Source organism: Astyanax mexicanus, chromosome 12 (assembly GCF_023375975.1).
Source record: "Astyanax mexicanus isolate ESR-SI-001 chromosome 12, AstMex3_surface, whole genome shotgun sequence".
NCBI lineage: Eukaryota > Metazoa > Chordata > Actinopteri > Characiformes > Acestrorhamphidae > Astyanax > Astyanax mexicanus.
In genome coordinates, this window is record NC_064419.1 from 43,823,781 (window position 1) to 43,846,149 (window position 22,369).

The following is a 22,369-nucleotide window of genomic DNA, read 5'->3' on the forward strand; positions in this document are numbered from 1 at the left end:
AGGTATAGAGAGACTCCGCCCACATAGCTGATGACGACAGGATGTAGTAACGTTCTTTATTCTAATCACTAAACTAACCGAACCAATTTCATTTTCCAGCAGGACTTGGCACATTGCCCACACTGCCAAAAGTACCATTTGGTCTTGTATAATATTCAATTTTTTTGAGACACTGATTTTTGGGTTTTCATTGGCTGTAGGTCATAATCATCAACACTAAAAGAAATAAACGCTTAAAATAGATCACTCTGTGAAATACAGCTATATATATTATAATGTTATAATTTTAAACTGAATTACTAAAATAAAGTTACTTTTCAATTATATATATATATTTTTTTGAGATGCACTAGTACAACAAACAGGCAGGATTTTATGCCCCATAAAATTAGACGTCAGTGTATATCAGGGGTCGGCCATAGGCATTAAACATTCAAACTACAATGGAAGAAAAAATTAAATGCTTCTGGTGAGCTTTTTACGTTTTCCTCCACCCGTCTTTCTGTGGCGCTCAGGCTCCTTATCTCCTTATAAGGGCGTTTTTGCCAGCTGTGTCCCAATTCACTCGCCAGAGCAGCGGTAGTGTATTGTACCGCGACCCTGACGACACAGGATCGATCCTGCGTGAGGTGCAGTGTGTTAATTAATTTATTTTTTTTCCTTTCTTCTTGGGTTTACCTGCTTTGAGATCAACTGTTCTGCAATTGGGTTCAACAACCCTCTGGGCTGGAGAGCTACTAGTCTGTAGCACTCCATGTAGCATCCTATTACGCTTTGTTTTCCAAAACTTATTTTTTTTCTTTTTGTGGCTGCCACGTAATGGCTTGGAAAATATTTATACAAACTTAACTGCCGACCCCTGATATATATAGTATCGCAGCGTGCCCTAGAAACACGTCAAATCATGAAGAAAAAAAAAAAGAAGTGACAAATCAACAAATAGGCAAAGTAATCAGTCTCAGCAGATGAGTTTCAGTCATCAGTCTGGTGCCAATTCTTTATTAGCTGTGAGTAGCACATACTTTTGCTAAAATCAGCATTAAGAGCCGTGTTACAGGACAGAGAGAGAGAGAGACGAAGAGAGAGAGACAAAGAGAGAGAGACAGAGAGAGAAAAAGAGTGATATAAACACAGTCTTGACAATGCTTCTGTGTTCAGGGTGAATTTACAGTGGGGAAGCACCCAACAGTACCATGACATGAACATGCGACAGCAACACTGGCGGCTCCCCTTTCTGCTCCGGGACAGAAGAGTGCATAGAACAGCTGAGATTCCCTGTTTGCATCGTAAGACTCGTTCGATTCGGCGGCACACCCCAGAAAGCGCACGTGAGGCCTGTAACAAAGGAGTGCTCGGATGTAGCTTTTTCTTAAGGACTGCTTAGTAAAATATAACATCTGTATGTATAAATATGAAGACTTAAATTTGGATTTCTTTGCCATGGGAAAGAGGACGAGGTTTCTTTTTTTTAATTGGTTGGTTGGTTGGCTGGTTCTATATTTTGCACACTAATTCCAGGTCGATTTTGAAGGTCATTTGAAGCCGTTTTTATAGGGGGGGTGGGGGGAAGGTTTGAGTTACAGGTGGAGGGAGATACTGAGAGAGGGGAGTTAAGACAGAGTCTTTCCAAATGATTCCAAAAGTCACTGAACAAGCCTCTTCTCCTCACACACACTCCTACAGGGATGAGTTTAGAAGCTTTAAGAAGAAACGAAAGACGCAGAAAAGAGGTTTGTTCACGAGTTTTGGGCTGGAGTCAGTAGTTACCAAGTTAGACAGCAGTTCTCCGTGCCGTTATCTTACATAATAAGACAATTATTAAATCGTACTCACAAGCATCTCATAACAAGAACGATGACGACGACGACGATAACATTAACAAAGAAAAAGAACGACAAAAATAACTACGATTTACACCCTTTCCGAGATTTTCCGAGAATTTAAGGACAGACGGGACAGATGAATTTACGTTAACGCAAGACTAAACATCGGACTGACCGATAAAATTTAGATCCAAACTCCCTCTAAGCTCTCGTCTGACCCTCCTCCAATAGCTGAGACCGGACCGAGTCCTTTAACGAACCAGAAACCGAATGGAATCGCATCCTCTTTGTAACACCGATACGAATGAACAGTTGAAGTTCATTGACATTATTTGTTTCGTCATTTTTTGTTTGTTTCTTTTTTTCATTTTTTTCAATGGGGGCATTCTCCCTCTGGTTAGCGAACAGCATGTAGTTTTGGTTTTGACCGGTTCTGCGTTGAGAGAGAGAAAGAGAGAGAGGCGGAACCATGCGGGTTCTAGGCGTTCTGCATCTCTTTGCCGATCTTGTAGCTGAGGATCTTGTTCCAGTCGATCTTGGTGCGGGTAACAGGAAGCTGCCGGCGCAGAGCTTTGAATGTCGTGTCCGACATCGTCTGGTAGTTCTCGCTGATGGCCGTCTAGGTGGAGAAAGACAGAAAAGAAGCTCACTGATCTGATAAAGCTCTTTTTGCTGATTCATATTGTTCAAAGCAATATTAAAAGCTGCTTCACAATGAATGTAGGCCTTATTGTCAGATCACAGTTTTTAAAAGACATTTTCTACGTACACACTACTCAGCTCAATGCACATGATCATGGTCAAACTGCATCAGAAATGAAATAACCTTTTAAAGAAATTAAATTCTCCAAACATTATTGATGCATTGATGGTGTTCTCGATATGCTTAAAAAAAGTATATGGAGAATATAACATCTTAAGCAACTGGGAAACACAGACACTGATAACAGCTTGTTCAGACATGAGTGGCAGACCGCATGTTCACTGATTTGTGAAAAGCTTTACCTGGTAATCGTTTTCTGCATTTTCAATAATTTTTACAAATTCCTTGGCAGTTGACTCTTCATCCTGAGAAGAAGAGAAGAAGAAAAATAACATTAAGCACTGCTTTCATGCTACACCACACGTGAGCTACACAACTGGGTTAGGCACCTGTGAACTAAGCATGAAGCAGTTTTGGTTTGCTGAGTAAAACAACTTTCCCCCAAGAATCCTTTTAAATTTTTTTTTTTTTTTTGCAATGTGAAGAGAGCATGAGAGCAAAAGAGAGAGAGAGAGCAAAAGAGAGAGAGAGCAAAAGAGAGAGAAATTAAGCAAGAGAGCAAGCAAGTGAGAGAGAGAGAGAGAGAGAGAGCGCGCAAGAGAGAGCAAGAGAGAGAGAGCGAGAGATAGAGAGTGAGAGAGAGAGAGAGAAAGAGAGCAAGAGAGAGAGAGAGCAAGAGAGAGAGAGCAAGAGAGAGAGCAAGCAAGAGAACAGGAGAGAGAGAGAGAGCGCGCAAGAGAGAGCAAGCGAGAGATAGAGAGCGGGAGAGAGAGAGAGAGAAAGAGGGCAAGAGAGAGAAAGAGGGCAAGAGAGAGAGAGAGCAAGAGAGAGAGCAAGAGAGAGCAAGCGAGAGAACAGGAGAGAGAGAGAGCGCGCAAGAGAGAGCAAGCGAGAGATAGAGAGCGGGAGAGAGAGAGAGAGAAAGAGGGCAAGAGAGAGAAAGAGGGCAAGAGAGAGAGAGAGCAAGAGAGAGAGCAAGCGAGAGAACAGGAGAGAGAGAGAGAGCGCGCAAGAGAGAGCAAGCGAGAGAGAGCGAGAGATAGAGAGCGGGAGAGAGAGAGAGAGAGAAAGAGAGCAAGAGAGAGAGAGCGAGAACAGGAGAGAGAGAGAGCAAGAGAGAGAGAGAGCAAGAGAGAGAGGCATTTTTTTTTTGGTTGTTTTTTAAGAATCTATTAGGAATAATATTTATGTACTCACAGATACTATGATGGACTCCTCCACTTCTTTATGACTGACCAGCTGAACGTTACCATCCTCATAGTAATGCACCTGCAACACACACACAGTAAATCATTAGTGAGACTAATACACCCACACCTATATAATTTCAAATGAAATCATTTCAGCATTATTGCAATATGAACAAATAGTTAAAACATTTGATCTTTTTAATTAAAAATAAATAAATAAATAAATAAATAAATAGCACCTTTCTTCTTAATAGATCATTTACTTTACTCTAGTTTTAGTATTAAACGATTGACTTCAGGTAAAAATTCCTGTATTCTTGTTTTTATTTCAGTACGGGGCGTGCAATATTTAGATATTCTACGACATGCAAATATCAATTTTCAGTTTGTTTGTTTGCCTCAAATTGTTTCCGTTAATATATTCAGTAGGCACATTATCCTTTGAGCAGAACAGGTTAGTACAATACTAGACTTTTACAAACACGATTTTGAATATTGTAAAAATATAGTTCACGAGCAAAATTACATCAGAAACACACATATTGCACACCCCTAATCCAAATATACACAGCAGAAATAAAACAAACATAAAACATGTCTAACATGTCTTCTTCTTTAGGTACCTTCTCAAACCAGTCAATTCATAAAAAACAGCCTAAATTGATTTGGATTAATTTAATCAATACACAATTACATAATTGTTAGCACTGAGTAATCAAAATACAGTATTAATCAGAAAGAGATTCATAAAAAGAGCTTGTCTAAACAAGACCAGCTAATAGCAAGGAAAAAAGCAAGGAAAAAAGCAAGGAAAAAAAAAGACTCTGTACCTGTATTTTCAACACTCCCACCACCTGAGAGGAGGACTGGCTGATGGTGAACTTCCATTCTGACCTGCAACGACCATTCCTGGGGAAAATATAAATATATATATATATATAAAGATATAAATAAATAAAATATAAATAAATACTCCTAAGTAAAAGTAAGTACACAGCTTTTAAAATCTCTAAATCATTGTATAGCTCACACATGGCCAGTAGCCTGATGTGTATAAAGTGATGTGTGCGCTACACACAAGTTAACACATATGAAGCTCAGCCAGAGAAATCTGACCACAAATTATTAATTATAAGCATGAAAAGAGGCCGTCAGGTGCAGAACTACAGCTGATATATATGTAGCAGAAATTTCTGCACTAACGCTATCAAAAACAGGAAGCAGTCAATTTAAAATAGATATTTATTTGCATGTTTTTATTACAGCCAGCTCAATTTCCTGTATCTAGTGACCAATCACATGAGTTAAAGACCAAAAAAACTTTAACACCCAACCACAGTGGTAATCTGAACATGTTAATAATTCTGTTCTCACGCTGTCCTGGGAGATTTTAATCACACACACTTATTAGATACTGGGTGAAAGAGGGTGAAAGAAGGAGGATAATAATAAAGTACGCAGAGAAACAGATACCAAACTACAGTCTGTACTTATTATAGAACTACTCGATTCGTGTACCTATGAGATTTCTTATATCTACATTGGTGGTGTATGGGTTTGTATTGATACAGATATTAAATCTGTACTAAGATCAATTTCACCAGCTCAGCGTTGTGGTGGTAAATGGAACTTGACTTGCTTTGATGGTCAATATTTTAGGGAAATAATAAAAGCAGTAAAAATCAGAGAATAACTGAGCATGAATTACAGTAGTAATGGAAGTTAAACAGCTTTGCAGCTCATAGGCTATTTTCCTACTAGGAGTGGTTATGTTAGATACAGTCTTTGGGGGTAAGGGAGCGTTCAGATATGTTCAGATATTGTGAGTGAAAATGTCTTTTATAGTAGATACAGAGTAGGTATACAGAGTTGGCATCTGTCCTTGTGATACGGTTGGCAGGTTTCACAACGTGGGGAGTCTTCTCTTAACAAACAGGAGTGTGTCACAACCTGATATGTCATTCTACTATACACAGCTCTGGGAAAAAAATAATAATCAGAGACCACTTATAAATGAGTATCTTTGATTTTACAAAATTGAAAACCTCTGGAATATAATCAAGAGGAAAATGGATGATCACAAGGCATCAAACCAAACTGAACTGCTTGAATTTTTGCACCAGGAGTGAGTAGCATAAAGTTATCCAAAAGCAGTGTGTAAGACTGGTGGAGGAGGAGAACATGATGCCAAGATGCATGAAAACTGTGATTAAAAACAGGGTTATTCCACCAAATATTGATTTCTGTACTCTTATAACATTATGAATATGAACTTGTTTTCTTTGCATTATTTGAGATCTTCTCATATTTCAGCTTTTCTCATTTTTTGCTATAACTAAATGCTCTAAAAATCACAATATTTTTATTTTGGATTTAGGAAAAATATCTGTAGTTTATATAATAAAACAACAATGTTAATTTCACTCAAACAAAAACCTATAAATAGCTAAACTAGAGAAACATTCAGAAACTAAAGTGGTCTCAATTTATCCAGAGCTGTATATATTGGGGTTGATCTCATGTAGTTTATTGGTGGTCTGTCTGTCTCATTTAGCTTGTTATCTGTTCATTACGTAGGAAACCAATAATGGTCTAACTATAGCTTTCTTCTGAGCATGAATGAAGAACACAATGCTAAATGATTAAGCTCGATTCCTTACCAGAAGTTTTTAGGCTGAAACTGGTGACCCTCAATACAGGCAATAATGGTCTTCTGACCGTCCACTGTTTTCCCGTATACCTGTACAGACAGAGAAAATAAACTATAAAATATACTCTGTTGCATTCACAAAACAAATTATTTGTACAACTACTGGGGGTGCATTGGTTTAAGAATTGTGGACTGCTGCCAATATCCTATTCTAATGTCATCAGGGCTGCACAGTAGATCTTCTCAGCACTCTTATAGCACTGTGCACATGTGCAACAGTCACATCATAGGATATGCAAGGTCGATGCAATGGTAAATAATTGAATAAATAAATAAAATTACTATAGCAAAGCCTTGAGTCTTGAGTCTAAATAATAAGCAGCTGATTTCTGCAGCCAAACCCGTTTTACTGAAGGAAGTACTTGAAGTGAAAAGTTCCCGTAACAGGAAGTTAACAGCCCGGATCCCACATCAATAACACACACCAACATACCAGAAGTCACAGGATAGTCCTATGTAAGACGATCATTAAAATGTTCACTCAGATGAGGGCTTGGAAATGCCACCACCTGTATTAGATGAGTAGCCATATCCATATTTTAGCGCTCTTTAGGCCAGCAACTTGATTTAGGGTGTGTCAGTGTGTCTTTGCTATCGCAATGACAGGAAAAGTAAGCCTTGCGCCGCTCAAAAGGCAGGAAGTAATTCTCTTAATTAATCATGGGTGTGTTTTGGGTGTAACGTGCCAATCACTGCGAATAAACCAATCAGCGTGTCACTTGCCATTGTTTTTAAAGAGCTTTTAGGTGCGCTCCGACTTTGGCGGATTGCTATTTCAGGGCCACAGCTACCTGGACGTGTCCAATGCTTCTCAGCAGAGGAAATTGACCTGCTCATTCACGCTTGTTCATTCTATTTAATGTAGATGTAAACGTTTGCATAGCTGCCAAAAGATAAGCAAACATGTTGCCAAGATAGCAATGAATGCCTGACTGTTGGCGTCTGTCTAGGTCATATTTCGTCAGTGATGCACCGTTGTTTTCCTTTGGCAAGATAGCAATACGGCAGTAATTTACCTGAACACACATGTAGATACATTCACAAGTGCTGTTGCTTTTTAGACGATGTAGGTACAAGATGTAAAAATGGACATTTGGTGGAGTGTAAGATAGCAATGAGCAAAATGAGGTGCCATGCGCAGGGTGTAACATAGGGCCCGAGGGATTATCTCATGAGTGAGGCTGTTCTAAGTAAGCAGTAATGATGGCGACTGAGACATGGCAAAAGTCATGGGACACTAACAGTTCCTTTTCCAAACTTCATAGAACTTATACACTTCTCTTAATGTAGAAGTATAATGTATGAATGTTTGTGTGTGTGTACTGACCGTGCACACTCCAGTAGGGTAGTGCTCTTTGACGTAGGCACTAAGTGCAGTGTCACAGGCATCTCTCCAAGAGTGCAAAGCGGTCTCTCCTTGGTAGGGCTGCGGGTCACTGGCTTCCTTACGCAGGTGATCGAAACGGAACGACCTGCGGGTCCGTGGGTCAAAGTACCGTCCCTGACCCAGGTCACCATGCTCCGTAATCAGAACCTACAGGAAGCAGAGAAGCAGAGAGTTAAAACTAGGCAGCAGGATTTACTTGTGCATGTAAATACAGTACAAGTCAAAAGTTTGGACACACCTCTTCTCTTTCAATGTGTTCTCTTATTTTTTATGTATTTTACATTGTAAATGTAATATTGAAGACATTAAATGTATACAGGAATACGTGAGGAATAATTTTGTTAAACAAAAGATCGGCACACTCTTGTTATTTTCTTATTGGCTTCATGTGTCACCTAAAATAGTTTTCTGGAGGTGCTGAACAATAGTTCTGCTTTTGCTTCACGCTGTGAAGCTCCAGCTCATCCCAAATCACCATCTCAGTTCATCAAGTTTAGATCAGGGGATTGTGCAGAACACAATTTACTATGTAATTCCATATGTGCCTAAATTGTTTTTATGTCTATAATATTAATTTACAATGTAGAAAAGACATCAAATATATGAGAAGGTGTGTCCAAACTTTTGAGTGGTACAGTTTCTCTTTAATAAAAGGAGTGGAACTGGGCAATCCATTGAAAATGAGAAGAAAGTGACATTTTGGAACCCCTAACCAATGTAATTCTGCAATGTATGGCACCCTTAAAAACACACTACCACATGACACATGCAATCACGTGACACTTTTCCTTCCAGGAAAACAGAAGGAAAACAGTTGTATACATTTTAAATTCAGTGCTGATTTATAATAATTTTAAATAATCATTTTATTTATTCATTTATTGTAACCCATGTAAAATGTTAAAATATTTGTGATAATTACTTTGAGGTCACATTGCCCAGCACCTTGGAAAAGTGTAAAGTTGTCATACAAAAGAACAGTTAATCAAAGAAAGGTTTAAATGCAAAGATTTATTAAAAAAAAAAGGTGATTTGGAGTGATGCTTCACACTTTAACAGTGTTTAACAGCGCATGTACACATCCAAATGTAAAGTAACTGGCTAGCAGTTCAACATGCTTAAACACCATCTGCTAAAAACGTCTGACTAATCTGACAATAGAGAATTAGTATGGAGACATTTGACATTGGTATCAATATTTTTGTCACAGACAAAATGCATCAATAGCAACAGATTCTTAAAAACTGCTGTGCAAATACCATCTTATCTAACAATAATAAGATAAAAAACTGCCCTAAAATTAGGTTATTTAATACAGTTCTCAATCTGTAATTCTGACTAGTTTTATAAATGTAAGCATATAGCTGATATGTATTAGACAAGCACACTAACCCTTCAAGATACAGGTTTTGTAAAATAAATGAGATTTAAACTACCGCAATCACAAAACAAACGCAGAACAATCCTGAACAAACAGTGCCTCAAAAGCCTACAGAAACCATGCTAACACTACCAAAATCAATTAAGTGCTCAGATTGGGACAAAAAAAACAAAACAAAAAAAAAACAGCCCGACCTGGCCTGAGCCCATGTACGATCTGTCAGAGTTTCAGTAAGTAAAGCATTAAAACTGAGCTTTTTAAAATTTATTTTTAAAATCAATGTTGGGGTTGTTTGAATGAGCAAAATCTGTACTGAATTGTGTTAGATAACACTGCAACCCTAAAGAAGCATAGAACTACTATTTAAGAACAAAGTTTAAAGAACCGATACACACAGCACTGCAAGTCACGTGTGTAACACATATGAGTTAAAGGGCTTGTGTGCGTGAACCCCAGAGCTGCGTGATTATAACATTCTAACTTGTGCAACTTTTTTTTTTAATCACAGTTTGATTTGTTACTTTATACTATGTTGTGATTATCATGCCATAGCTTTATATAAAATAAAAATAGCTTTAAAAAAATCAGAAGCCAATGTCACAGACCATTTTCTTAAACCCAACCCAAACTTTATTTATTTATTTTTTAAGTTTGATTGATTTCTTTGAAATAAAAAACAGACACCTATGTCACAGCCCAATGAAAGTGGTGGGAAACCTGGATCTAAACTCTAAAACCAACTGACAACTTTTTACAAAAGATTACTATAAAAGCTATTATGCAACATAACCACTCCTATTGGATAAGAAAAGTTGTCTGATATAACGTCTGGGCTCCACCTTCTTCACAGGAGTACACAGCGGTTAAAAGTAATCGTGTGAACTGCGTTTGTTTGTGATATATGAGCTTCACTTACCGACTCCTCCGAATTTTCCAGTTTAACAGGGGTGAACTGATCCATGTTGTACTGGGCAAAGGCACTGACAGAATTAAAATGAAACAAGGAAAAGGACAGAATGAGAGAAAGAGAGTAAACAAGAGAAATAACTTTAAAAACTTAAAAATAAATAATTTTAATTGTTTAAATAAATATATAAATCTTTAAAACTATCCTCTGTTTTTAAAGTAGACTTCCTGAACAAACGTTTCACTAGATGCAGCTAAAACTCTGGTCTATCTTGGTTTGACTCAAGATGAGCTTGGGGCTCATTATTTGCTTCAGGTGTGTTTCAGGTCAGCTGACATGTGATCTGCAGGGGCGGGACAAGGACAGGGAGTGACAGGTAAGGGCGGGGCCAGCAGGTTTAAGACCAGATCAATTAAATGTTGCATTCAAATTCTGATAGGAAGAGAGGAAGATACTACTTTCTACTTAAAGTGATGCTACAATTACAGGTTAAAAGGTTAGGTGAAAAATGTCTAATATATTCAGGGCAGTGTGAACATATCAAATCCAATCTTTACAAATCAGATCAGACAGTCATTTTGGCTATGGCTTAGGATGTGTTCAGACTGCCAGCTCAAATCTGATTTTTGGAATATCTAGACTGTATCCAGACTAATTATTGCCAAAAACAAAATCAGATCCAAACCATATGTTTAGGTGGTTTGAAATGAAATTGAAATTGGATTGTAGCTCGTCTTTTTTTTCACTCACGACACAACAAAGCCCTCACATTTTTGAAAATATTTCATTATATCTTTTTCATGGGACAACACTGAAGATATGACACTATGATACAATGTAAAGTGTCAGTGTACAACTGTGTAAATTTACTGTGCCCTCAATACAACTCAACACAGTCATTATTGTCTAAACTACCGGCAACAAAAGTCCAAATTGTGCCCAAATTGTCAATATCTTGTGTGGCCACCATTATTTTCCAGCACTGCTTTAACTCTCTTTGATATGGAATTCCCTAGAACTGCACAAAGCTGAGGAATGTTAGCCTACGTTCACACTACCAGGCTGAACTGACACAAATCTGATTTCTTCCTCAATGTGGCTCAGATCTGATTTTTTCATGGCTGTGTGAACGTGCCAAATCTGATTTTTTTTCAAATCAGATTTGAGTCACTTTCATATGTGGTCCTAAATCGGATACATAATCATTCCATGGACATGCAGCATGAATGTGAACAGTCAAATCGGAATGTATGCATCTTTTTGGTTTTCCGCATGGGCTATGTGCTTCTCTCTCGTACCCACAACACATCTCTTGGTGCAGCTATAGCTGCAAAAACAGCAAAAGCAAACCACTTGGCCTTTTTTCTCCCCCTCGACCTGAGCATGAATTTCAGACCAGCTGTTTACTGTTTCTCCACTCCAGCAAAAGATGCTCCACATGAGCTGCTAACAAACACATCCATTTCCCTTTATAAAGCTACGAGTCGTCTCTCAAATATGACGTTTTTTGTTGTTGGTAAAGAAGGAGACGTTTATACAGGTATCAATGTGCTCATGTGAGGAGTTTTAGTTACAGATTAGTTTAAAATACACACAGATACAGATCACTTACATCTGTGAATGTGACCCGACAAAAAAAAAAATGACTAAGCTACATGTGTGGAAGAGTGGGTGGACTTGATTCTGATTATGGATTTTATATTTAAAAACAGGTACTGAGAAATAACCAGCTTTTTGTTCACAAAGACAGAAACATAGACACTTACTGTGCTGCCCCCTCCCTGAGGAGGTTATCATTGTTGAGGAGAAGCCGCACATCTAAAGACGGAGAAAGGAAAGGAAAAATAATAAATCAAATGTTTTCACATTCACAAGTTATGTTGAATTATAACTGCATCAGTAAAAACATTAACATTCAGGCATCTGAATATTCAGGCAAAATGTGTGGTTTTAAAATAGGTGTTATATAGAATCAAAGCCATCTTCTTTCTTTTGTTGCTGTTCCTGACAATGTGTTTTTTTATTATTAGTTATACCTTGACCACTTTTATGAATGAAAACATTATCAACTGAACAAAAACTTTGATCCAGAGTTTTTAGTGAAATTTAGGGAAAATCTGCTTTCAGCTACAGAGCAGCAGCGAGAAGGAAATTACTACATAAATCTATAAAACTTAGCTCACTGGTTTCACTAAATCATTTTTAAATTTTAGTTTCTAACCACCTTTAGACAGACTGACACTTTTTAGCTCATTTTATGTACATATTTTTTTTTATGATTTTGGTATTTACTTTTTATCAATTTTTTCAATTCCTTTTTCATTTTTTATCTTTTTCTTTTAATAATTTTAGTTACTGCTCATTTCTATTTTACACTTATGTGGTGGTAGTTTTATTTATTCATTTGTTGCATTTTGTTTGATTAGATTTAATGCCTTTTATTTATTTATTTATTTTTTTTTTACCTATGATTTTATTTATCTTATTTTATAATATCTTACATATCTTATTAAAATACTGGGTCTTTGACAGTATTTACTCTGTGTATTGTCTTGTCTACATTGTAAATGAGGGCCACCCTCAGTATACTCTGGGTTTAAATAAAATTTAATTGATTAATAGATAAAGTTTAAGGTAAACTGTAATAAAACTGCATGTGAGGTGAAGCTTATCCGCAATAATTGTATTTCCAGCTAATGATTAACTCTGAAAACAGTAATAAATTAGGGGGATTCCCTCATTAGTAGGCAACCCTTATAGCCACTAATTATTCCACACTATTGATGTACAGCAGTGCTAAACGTACCGTTGAAGACTTCATTGAACTCTCCAGGCGGAGCATGGGTGACAAAGTTAGCTGCTATGCGGACCTGCAGAAACAGAGCAGAAACAGTGGATTAGGACATTCCTTTACAGAGGAAGTTATTTCCTTGTAGCTGTGAATTCTCATTTACCACAAAAACCCTCCCCACAACCCAGAGAGCATGTGCGGTTAAGGGCAGGGGTACACATAGGCCTGTCCCACCAACTATATACTTCCTTAACATGAAGGAATCAGTATATCAACAACTTCAACACATTTTAAAAAAGTGGGTTTATTTTATTTATATTGTACTTATTTAGGATATTTAAATACTCTTTATTTTCCTAATTCATTGCTTTTTAAAACAGTATAATTGCATTATAAAACAATTATCATTCTTTGTATAAGAGGTAGGGTTGGACGCTATGGCCAAAATCTATGCACTAATGATAATGTAAAAATATTATACCACAATGTTTAAAGAAAGAAGAAGATTTTTTTACGATACACAGTTTTTATCATATTCTGATATGAAGAGATAATGGAAAAGGACCAAGAGACACCGATCTTGCGGGTATAGTTGGCTGAAACTGGCTGCGCTACTTTAAAACACATTGATTTAAACAAATGTGTAAAATAGAAATGTGTATATATTTATCAGCTGATATTATTTGCATGCAATTAAATATTGTTTCACGTTACTATTAGTTCCTTTTATACTAAATCATTTTATATTGCATCACTTTATCTACTACATTATTATTAGTTTACAGATAATTACACAAAAAAGAGGTAATATACTGGGTAAGTTACTGTTGTTCCCATCAGTATCTGTTGTTAACAGACAAAATAACAGATATTTGTTTGTACTGAATATCTAGAACTGTTATACTTTTAGGAAGGCCAATATTTTGTTGTAGTAATACATCTCTAAAATGAATAAATAAAATAAATTTGATAAGTTTGATCATATGGCAAAAAACATATAAGAATTGCATAAATACCCTGAAATAATCAAAATATCATGATCCTTTTTTCAGGCCATATCTTAAAACAGTCCATACAAGTGTGGATTCATTCACTTTTAAACAGCTCTTTTCCTGAGTAATACTGTATATGCATAGTATGCATTTGCTAATATGTGTATCTGAATTAAATTTACCTTTTTAACTTTAAACAACCTTAAAATGTTTAATGCTGTAATTCACATATTTTAACAAAGCTTTTTTTGTGTGCTTTGAACTTGCTGTTGGAAAAAAAAAACCTTTTAAAATAGCTTATGATTTTCATTTGGAATAAAACATGATACCAAATTGCTTTTTAGAAAAAACATATATATGATCAGTTTGATTAAAAAAATTAGGCCAAAGCTGGTTAACTTTTTGTTCCTTAAAACTCGCATGAGACTTGAGTGTTATTGAGCACAGAAGCCGTGCTGTGCTGTAAACTGTGTTCTGAATGGCTCAGTTATAGTGGCACAGCCTGTAGAGGGGAAGTGCTGCCACACCTTCTTCAGTCTCACTTCACTGCTGATCAGTGATCTGTTAAATCAGAACCGGGCGAGCAGCAAAACGACTATACTGACCTTTTTATTCTAAATTTTTGCATGACAATAAAACTGGCAATAAAAAATATCCACATTGTGATAATGAAGATACTATTGAAAGCATGTATTCTATATATGTTTTTGCTATGAACTGTTTTAACCTTTAAAAAAACGTTTTGAATGTTTTGAGTTTGTATGCATGTACCAAATATGCTGCACTAGAATTGTTTTTACATTATTTTACATTCAATATAATGATTATTCCTAAATCATCGCCGACCCTATAAAATTTAGAGAGAAGAGGCAGCACTGCACCTGCAAAGCCTTTAAAATGTCGATTAAACTAGTCAGCTTTCCCCACCACAGAAATCTTTAGTAAAGAGAGAAAAATTTATACATGAAGAGTAGCGCTAGGGGTGGGCGATATGGCTCTAAAATAATATCACGATATTTCAGGGTATTTTTGCCATAAAGATATACTTGCCGATATAGGAAAACAGAAAAATAATTAATTAATTTCAGGAATATAGTATAAGAGTATAACAGAATAATCATAATGTGGCAAAATAAATAATCCTAGCATAAAATAATATAATGCAGCAAAAAATATTGCAGAATATTTAGTGCCTGCATGTAAACTGCAAACTAAAACAATTATACAATAAATACACCTAAAGCTTCACAGTAAATAATAGACTACTTTTAAGACAGAACAGCCCTATTATCACGATATGGATTTTTAATATCATGATATTTCTGTGTCACGATATATTGTATACGATATAATATTGCCCACCCCTAAGCAGCTCTGCGATATGTTGATTTCTATCGTGGGGACGATAGAAAAGTGTCTATTGGGCTACTTACCTTCTATCATCCCTATCGTTTCTACAGTAATTTCATCAATTATTTTAATGCAAATATATAAAGTAGGCTATGATGAAATGTATTGGCGTGGTCACTTTGGAAAAACTCTGTTTATATAAGTGATAATAAAATAATCTTTGCAAAAAAAAGCTCGACACTGACATGACGCTGCTTCACGTTCTTTGACGGACATGGGTGGACACGTCGGTTTGCGACATGCTTTATGTTATTAAAATATAATTAGTAATAGCTACTGTATCTACCTCACCTGTTTTCATTTGATACATATATATTGCTGCACTGAAAGGTAGCAATTCTCATTTGTGAAAGTTGGGTTTAATATCACTTTGAAATAAAGTTGGAAAGAAGTAAGCAATGATATTAATTTGTCATATTTTTTCAAAGAATAACTGAAAACATACTTAAATGTGGTATATCATGATATATATCGTTATTGTGATATAAAAAATTCCATATCGCGATATATAATTTTTCCCATATCGCCCAGCACTAATGGAGAGAAATCTGCACCAAGGTTTGTTAAAAAATCCCTAAGTGACATATACTTAACAGGACAGTGCAGCGCAGTGTACAAATCTGTCTTTATTCATCTGTCTTACAAATATTACAAACTGTAGATGTGCTGGGTTAGTGCTGGAGATACTATGTTAACTAAAACAACAATTTAATTACTTAATTAAAATGTTTTACGTTTCATATAACTATTTTTTTATATGATTTTTAGAACAAAATGTGTTGAAAATGTTGATGGGGCTTTTCTTACATCAGGATATTAACCTTAAAATATTTAGTCCTGTTCCCACAATAAATACAAACATGACTGAGCTTCTTGCTGAAGTTATCTGATTAAACTCTACCTACAGCCTACAGGACACTCAGAGAAGATGGCTGTTCACTCTCTACTCCACTTAATAATTTCAGATTTATAAGAAGAATAACCTAAAATTCTTAAGAGTCTACAATAGACATAAAAACTAGACAACCACAACTAAATAATGCGATATGGCCCTAAAATAATATCACAATGTTTCAGGAGAATTTTAGTGATAATGATACTTTTGGCCATATGAAAAAAACATTGAATTAAAAAATATAATTTCAGGAAAAGATAACTTTTTTTATAAATTACAAATATAATAGATTTATATTCCATGTAGAAACAAGAAAACATCTAGTCTATTATTTTGTAAAAAACTAACAAACAAAACTACCGCATATGATACAATATGGCACACCCCATTTTGAATGACATTTAATGTTTGATTTGTATTTAGGATAATATCGATTTTAAAATGATATTCAGGAAAGCACCAATTTTATGATTTTTATTCACTATATTTTGAGAACAAGTTGCATATTTACTATAAATGTTAAATATTTTCTATTACAACTACACATAATATTTTCAATAACCATTCTAATTAAACAGGAAACCTTTACATGTAATGTTTGAAAAGAAATCCTCAAAATATAGGCGTGTAATATCAGGCAGAAAATTGACTGTTAAGGGGTTTATTTAGGTTAGTCAGATTGATTTATATACAGAGCTGTATACGTAACATAATAATAATGCTTAACAGCTAAAAAAAAGTTGAACTGATTTCTGATATATAAAAAGTTCCCAGTAATAAAACTGGGCTAGTTGCATTACAGAGATCTACAATTACCGTAGATTTTTTGTAGAGTAAAATAAGAGTTATGGCTTCTATCAGTGGATCCTTTAACTGAAATACAAGGGGATTATGTTTGCCATGTTAAAACAATAGATTAACCTCCCAAAACACTAGTAAGCTATAACTATATATTTTATAGCTGATTTCTGATATATACATATATGAGTTTACACAAAAAAACTAGCTGCATTAAAGAGATTAGTTACGGCTTCTATCAGTGGGTTTTTCAACTGAAATACCATGGGGTTAGGTTTACCTTGTGTTTAATATAAAAACTGGATGTAAGGTTCAAGGAAACTTAGTATTTGTTACAAAAAATAAGAGACCACTTAAAAAATGAGTTTTCTTTAATTTTACCAAATTGTCATCAAAACCAAGCTGAACTGCTTGAATTTTTGCACGAGGAGTGGCATAATGTTATCCAAAAGCAGTGTGTATGACTGGTGGAGGAGAACATGTCAAGATGCATGAAAACTGTGATTAAAAACCAGGGTTATTTCGTCAAATATTGATTTCTGAACTCTTAAAACTTTATGAATATGAACTTTTTTTCTTTTCATTATTTGAGATCTGAAAGCTCTGCATCTTTTTTGTTATTTAAGCCATTTCTAATTTTCAGCAAATAAATAAATGCTCTAAATGACTATTTTTATTTTTGGAATTTGGGGAAATGTTCCGTTAGTTTTTAGAATTAAACAACAATGTTCATTTTACTCAAACATAAACCTATAAATAGCAAAATCAGAAAAACTGATTCAGAAACTAAAGCGGTCTCTTATTTTTTTTCAGAGTTGTATATACATTACACACAGGACAATAAAGGGATTTGATCTTGTTTTGAAAATGGTGTTAAAACAGTAGCTTAAATTTGATTAATCAAATTAACATTAATTTGATTAACCTTCAAACACAAGCAGGCTATAACGTTAACTATATTTTAAATCTGATTTCTGACATATAAGATTTTACACTAGTAAAATTAGCAGCATTACAGAAATCTGCTAGTGTGTGTGCATGTTTTTGTACAGTAAAATCTGAGTTACGGCCTCTATCAGTGGGTTAATATTAGGCTGGAGCAGCACGCCAGGTTCTCTGGTTGGTTTGCGGGTGAAATCAGAAACAGGGAACCGGAGTGCTGCCACTATTTATGGTAGGCAGCTCGCCTCGCTGCTCGCGCTGCCACTTCCTGAACTGTACTGTTAGCTGGGTAGCTAGCGTTAGTCATTCTGACAACTAACCTAATCGAGCTAAGCTGAGCTAAGCTAGCCAAAGCCCGGGCTTTTGCGCTCTAAACGCGGGGAAAACAGCTCCCCAGCTGGTAATAACTACTAAATAAATCACCTGAAACACCAGGAATTTAACCCCCGAGCTGTAAATAAAGCTGCCGGGCGGCTTCCCCGGCAGAACCGGCTCTGTTTACTGCCAGCCTGCCATTCCCTAAACGGCCAGCTCCCGTCCAGCTTCCTGTACAAGCTAAAGCTAATGCTAAAGCTAACGCTAGCGCTAGCACAAAGCTAAACGGCTAAAGGCGTTCTGCTCCCCGCCCAGCGGAGCCGCAGACCCCGCCGACCGCTCGATACCTCTTCCACGGACGCTGAACAACCAGCAGCCCGAGTACATAGCCGCCCCGGCCGCGAGAAACCGCGCTAAAGCGCCTTACCTTCTCCTCGTCGGAGAGCGGCTCCTCAAAGTCGGTCATCTTAGCTCCAGCAGACCAGCCTCAGCCCGCAGCGCATCATGGGTACACGGGCTGTCACGCTCATAACCATAATAGGTCAGGAGAATGTGATTGGTGCAGAGCGGAGCGGAGAGACAGCTCAGCCCAGATCAGCCCCAGAGAGAAAGACAGATCAGCACACAGACTGAAACCAGCCTCAGAGAGAGAAAGAGAGAGAGAGACAGCTCAGCCCAGCACACAGACAGAAACCAGCCCCAGAGAGAGAGAGAGACAGCTCAGCCCAGATCAGCCCCGCACACAGACTGAAACCAACCTCAGAGAGAGAGACAGCTCAGCCCAGCACACAGACTGAAACCAGCCCCAGAGAGAGATAGAGAGACAGCTCAGCCCAGCACACACAATGAAACCAGCTTCAGAGAGAGAGATAGCTCAGCACACATACTGAAACCAGCCCCAGAGAGAGACAGCTCAGCCCCGCACACATACAGAAACTAGCCCCAGAGAGAGAGAGACAGCTTAGCACACAGACAGGAAACAGTCCTAAAGAGAGAGAGAGAGATAACTGAGCCCAGATCAGCCCAGCACACAGACAGAAACCAGTCCTAAAGAGAGAGAGAGAGATAACTGAGCCCAGATCAGCCCAGCACACAGACAGAATCCAGTCCCAGAGAGAGAGCTCAGCCCAGAGCAGCCCAGCACACAGACAGAAATCAGCCAGAGACAAAGAGAGAGACAGCTCAGCCCAGATCAGCTCAATCAGCTCTATACACAGACAGAAAACAGCCCCAGAGGGAGAAAGGCAGAGAGAAATTAAGAGGAGAGGGAGAAAGAAAAGAGAGACAAACAGAGAGAGACAGGTGAAGGAGACAGGTAGAGAGAGGAACACAGAGAGAGAGAGAGTCAGGCAAAGTGAGAGAGAGGCAGGCAGAAAGGTAGGGAGGACAGGAGAGGGAGACAGAGGGTAAGAAATACAGCAGATGTCTTTTTAAACGCTGTAATCCCTAAAACGTATATAAATATTTTGTCTAGAATCCCAGTCAAAGGTTTTGGACACATCTTAAACGAAAATGTTCTGCATTGTAGATTAATACTAAAGTCATCCAAACTATAAAGAAAAAACAAGAAAAACATATGGAATTATTTAGTAAACAACAAAAAAATTAAGAACTTTGAAAGTATATCCAAGTCATAAAGACCATTAAAAATTCTATTATGAAAATGGCTCTCATTTTGCACAGGACAAGTTCATCAGAGCCTTAGGAACCACAAGTTAACTCCTTCCCAGATAAGAGCCTAAATATATTAGACCTGTGTGGATGTACAATTACTTTTTACATTTATGTTTAAATTGTCTGACCAGAGGAGGATGGGTCCCACTTATATATTAGCCTTAATAGTACATGTGATAATATAAGGTACATGTGAGCCTTGGTTCATCCAAGTGTTTTTTTCCTTTTCCAGCTCTGAGGGAGTTTTCTTGCCTAAAATAAATACATTGAATAAGAATTTGTTGACTGATACTGCACTAAAAATACTGTAAATCAATTATTGTTGTTTTAGGATAAAATTAATATGTTAAAACAATATTTTAATATATATTTTTTATAACTTTAAGTATGTATGCATTTTAGTCATATATAGTACTGGATTGGCATGTCATGTAAGTGCATATAGATCTGGTGATTGGATTTCATTTTCCAGCAGGACTTGGCACACTGCCCACAATGCAAAAGTACCAATTGGTCTTATAAAATATTCACATTTTCTGAAACACGGATTTTTGGGTTTTCATAAAATAAACGCTTAAAATAGATCACTCTGTGTGTAATACATCTATATGATTATATATATGAGTGTCACATTTTAAACTGAATTACTGAAATAAAGTCACTTTCCAATGATTTCACCAGCAGAGGGCTCTATAGCTCTTTTCAGACATTCTTACAGCCATTCTCTTCCCTTACAGAAGAATGTAGAGGACCAGTCCAAAGTTTGGACACATCTTAAATTCAGTGTTTTTTAAATAATTTAAAATATAGATTTATACTAAAGCTATTCAATCTATAAAGAAAAAAACAATGGAATTCATTAGAAAAAAAATGTTAAACAAACAAGAATATGAGATTAAATAGGGCACTTCCTCAGTCATTTTTACTGAGCTTCAGCACAGCTAATGTGTGCACATTTCCCAGGCATGGACTAAAGGCTATTGTGTATTAGCAATACCCCAATACAACACTGGACTGAATGATGGGTCACTTCGATTAAGTTTCTCTCTGGTTTTATTAATTTGCTGGTTAAATTAAGCACGCAATAAGCAGAGCTTTTTAATCATTATGGAGTATCACAGGGCATCTCATAATGATGTTTTTTTTTTTTTTTTGGAAAATTAGATCAGCTATGTTTTATTAAAAATATCCAAGCAGAAGAGAAGAGAAGAGGAATGAAGAGAAGAGAAGAGAAGAGAAAAGAAGAGGAATGGAGAGCAGAAGAGAAGAGGAATGGATAGCAGAAGAGAAGAGGAATGAAGAGCAGAAGAGAAGAGGAATGGATAGCAGAAGAGAAGAGAAGAGGAATGGAGAGCAGAAGAGAAGAGGAAGGAATAAAGGAGACGAGAGGAGGAATTGAAAGAAGAGAAGAGGAGAGAATGAAAAGAGGATATATGTGATATGTGAATAAAAGAGAAGAGAAGAGAAATTGAGAGCTGAAGAGAAAAGAAGAAGAATGGAGAACAGAAGAGGAGAGAAAAGAAAAAAAGACGAGTGAATAAAGAGGGAGATAAGAGGAATTAAGAGCAGAAGAGAAGAGAAGAGAAGAGAAGAGAAGAGAAGAGAAGAGAAGAGAAGAGAAGAGAAGAGAAGAGAAGAGAAGAGAAGATAGGTGAGGAAGATCTGAAAAGTGCAGCTGGGTGTTAGTCCCCTAAACTTGATTTTAATGTTCTGGAACTAATCTTCTTGGAGAAGAAGAGAAAGAGCATGTTCTTCTCTACCTCCCTCTTCTCTCTCTCTCTACCCTCTCGTGCTCTCTGTCTCTCTCTCTTTCTCACTCCTGGGTTGTGTAACACTCCTCTGGAAGCTCATCTGTGATCATTTGTTCTCTGCTGACTGCCAGCAGCAGCTCCAGCAGCCTGGGTGCCCCTCCAACACTGACCTGCACAAGCCTGTTTCTCTCTGTGTGTGTGTATGCCTGTGTGTGTGTGTGTGTGTGTGTTTGGAGGTAAAATCATATTCAGATATTGCTAAACATGATGCGCAGCATCTAGAGACCCGATGGACGTCAGCGTGTGACGTCTGATGGAAGGTCTGGTGTCTCCTGGGGTTTGGGAAGCGAGAGAATCGGGGGTGATGTCCGAGTCCAGCGGGTCATCAGACGACTGATCTGAATCAGTCTGATGGTTCTGGACAGTAACTCCATCAACATCAATCAGCATCCAGTGGACCGAGTCCAGAGAGATATGAGGCTCCAGACTCCAGGTCGAGATCAGACTATCGAACTATAGACTGAAATCAGACAGAATTCATACTGACGTTAAGAAGATGCATGATAAACTTGATGGAAATCAGGCAATTTCAGACAAAATGGACCAGACTGATTATAGACTGAAATCATATAACAAAATC

The 22,369-nt window shown here is 36.9% G+C and overlaps 1 protein-coding gene across 1 annotated transcript; it reads right to left on the bottom strand.

The window, feature by feature from the left end:
• Positions 1-966: 966 nt before the first annotated feature.
• capza1b (capping actin protein of muscle Z-line subunit alpha 1b) lies at positions 967-19,195 on the bottom strand. The gene is made up of 10 exons (XM_022670269.2): positions 18,732-19,195; positions 12,968-13,031; positions 11,928-11,979; positions 10,171-10,234; positions 7,814-8,020; positions 6,437-6,516; positions 4,607-4,685; positions 3,784-3,855; positions 2,829-2,891; positions 967-2,442 (listed from the first exon to the last, which is right to left on the bottom strand). Exons 1-10 carry the CDS (start codon positions 18,768-18,770, stop codon positions 2,302-2,304), a joined length of 861 nt encoding a protein of 286 aa, XP_022525990.1. The 5' UTR covers positions 18,771-19,195; the 3' UTR covers positions 967-2,301.
• Between the last annotated feature and the right edge of the window lie 3,174 nt (positions 19,196-22,369).

Excerpts from the sequence above, each read along its gene's own strand:
- capza1b (XM_022670269.2), bottom strand. The coding sequence starts at position 18,770 with ATGACCGACTTTGAGGAGCCGCTCTCCGACGAGGAGAAG. Across the intron at positions 11,980-12,967 it reads GTTCAATGAAGTCTTCAACG|ATGTGCGGCTTCTCCTCAAC; the intron begins GTACGTTTAGCA and ends CTCCGTCTTTAG. Across the intron at positions 6,517-7,813 it reads ACCCTACTGGAGTGTGCACG|GTATACGGGAAAACAGTGGA; the intron begins GTCAGTACACAC and ends CTGTCTGTACAG.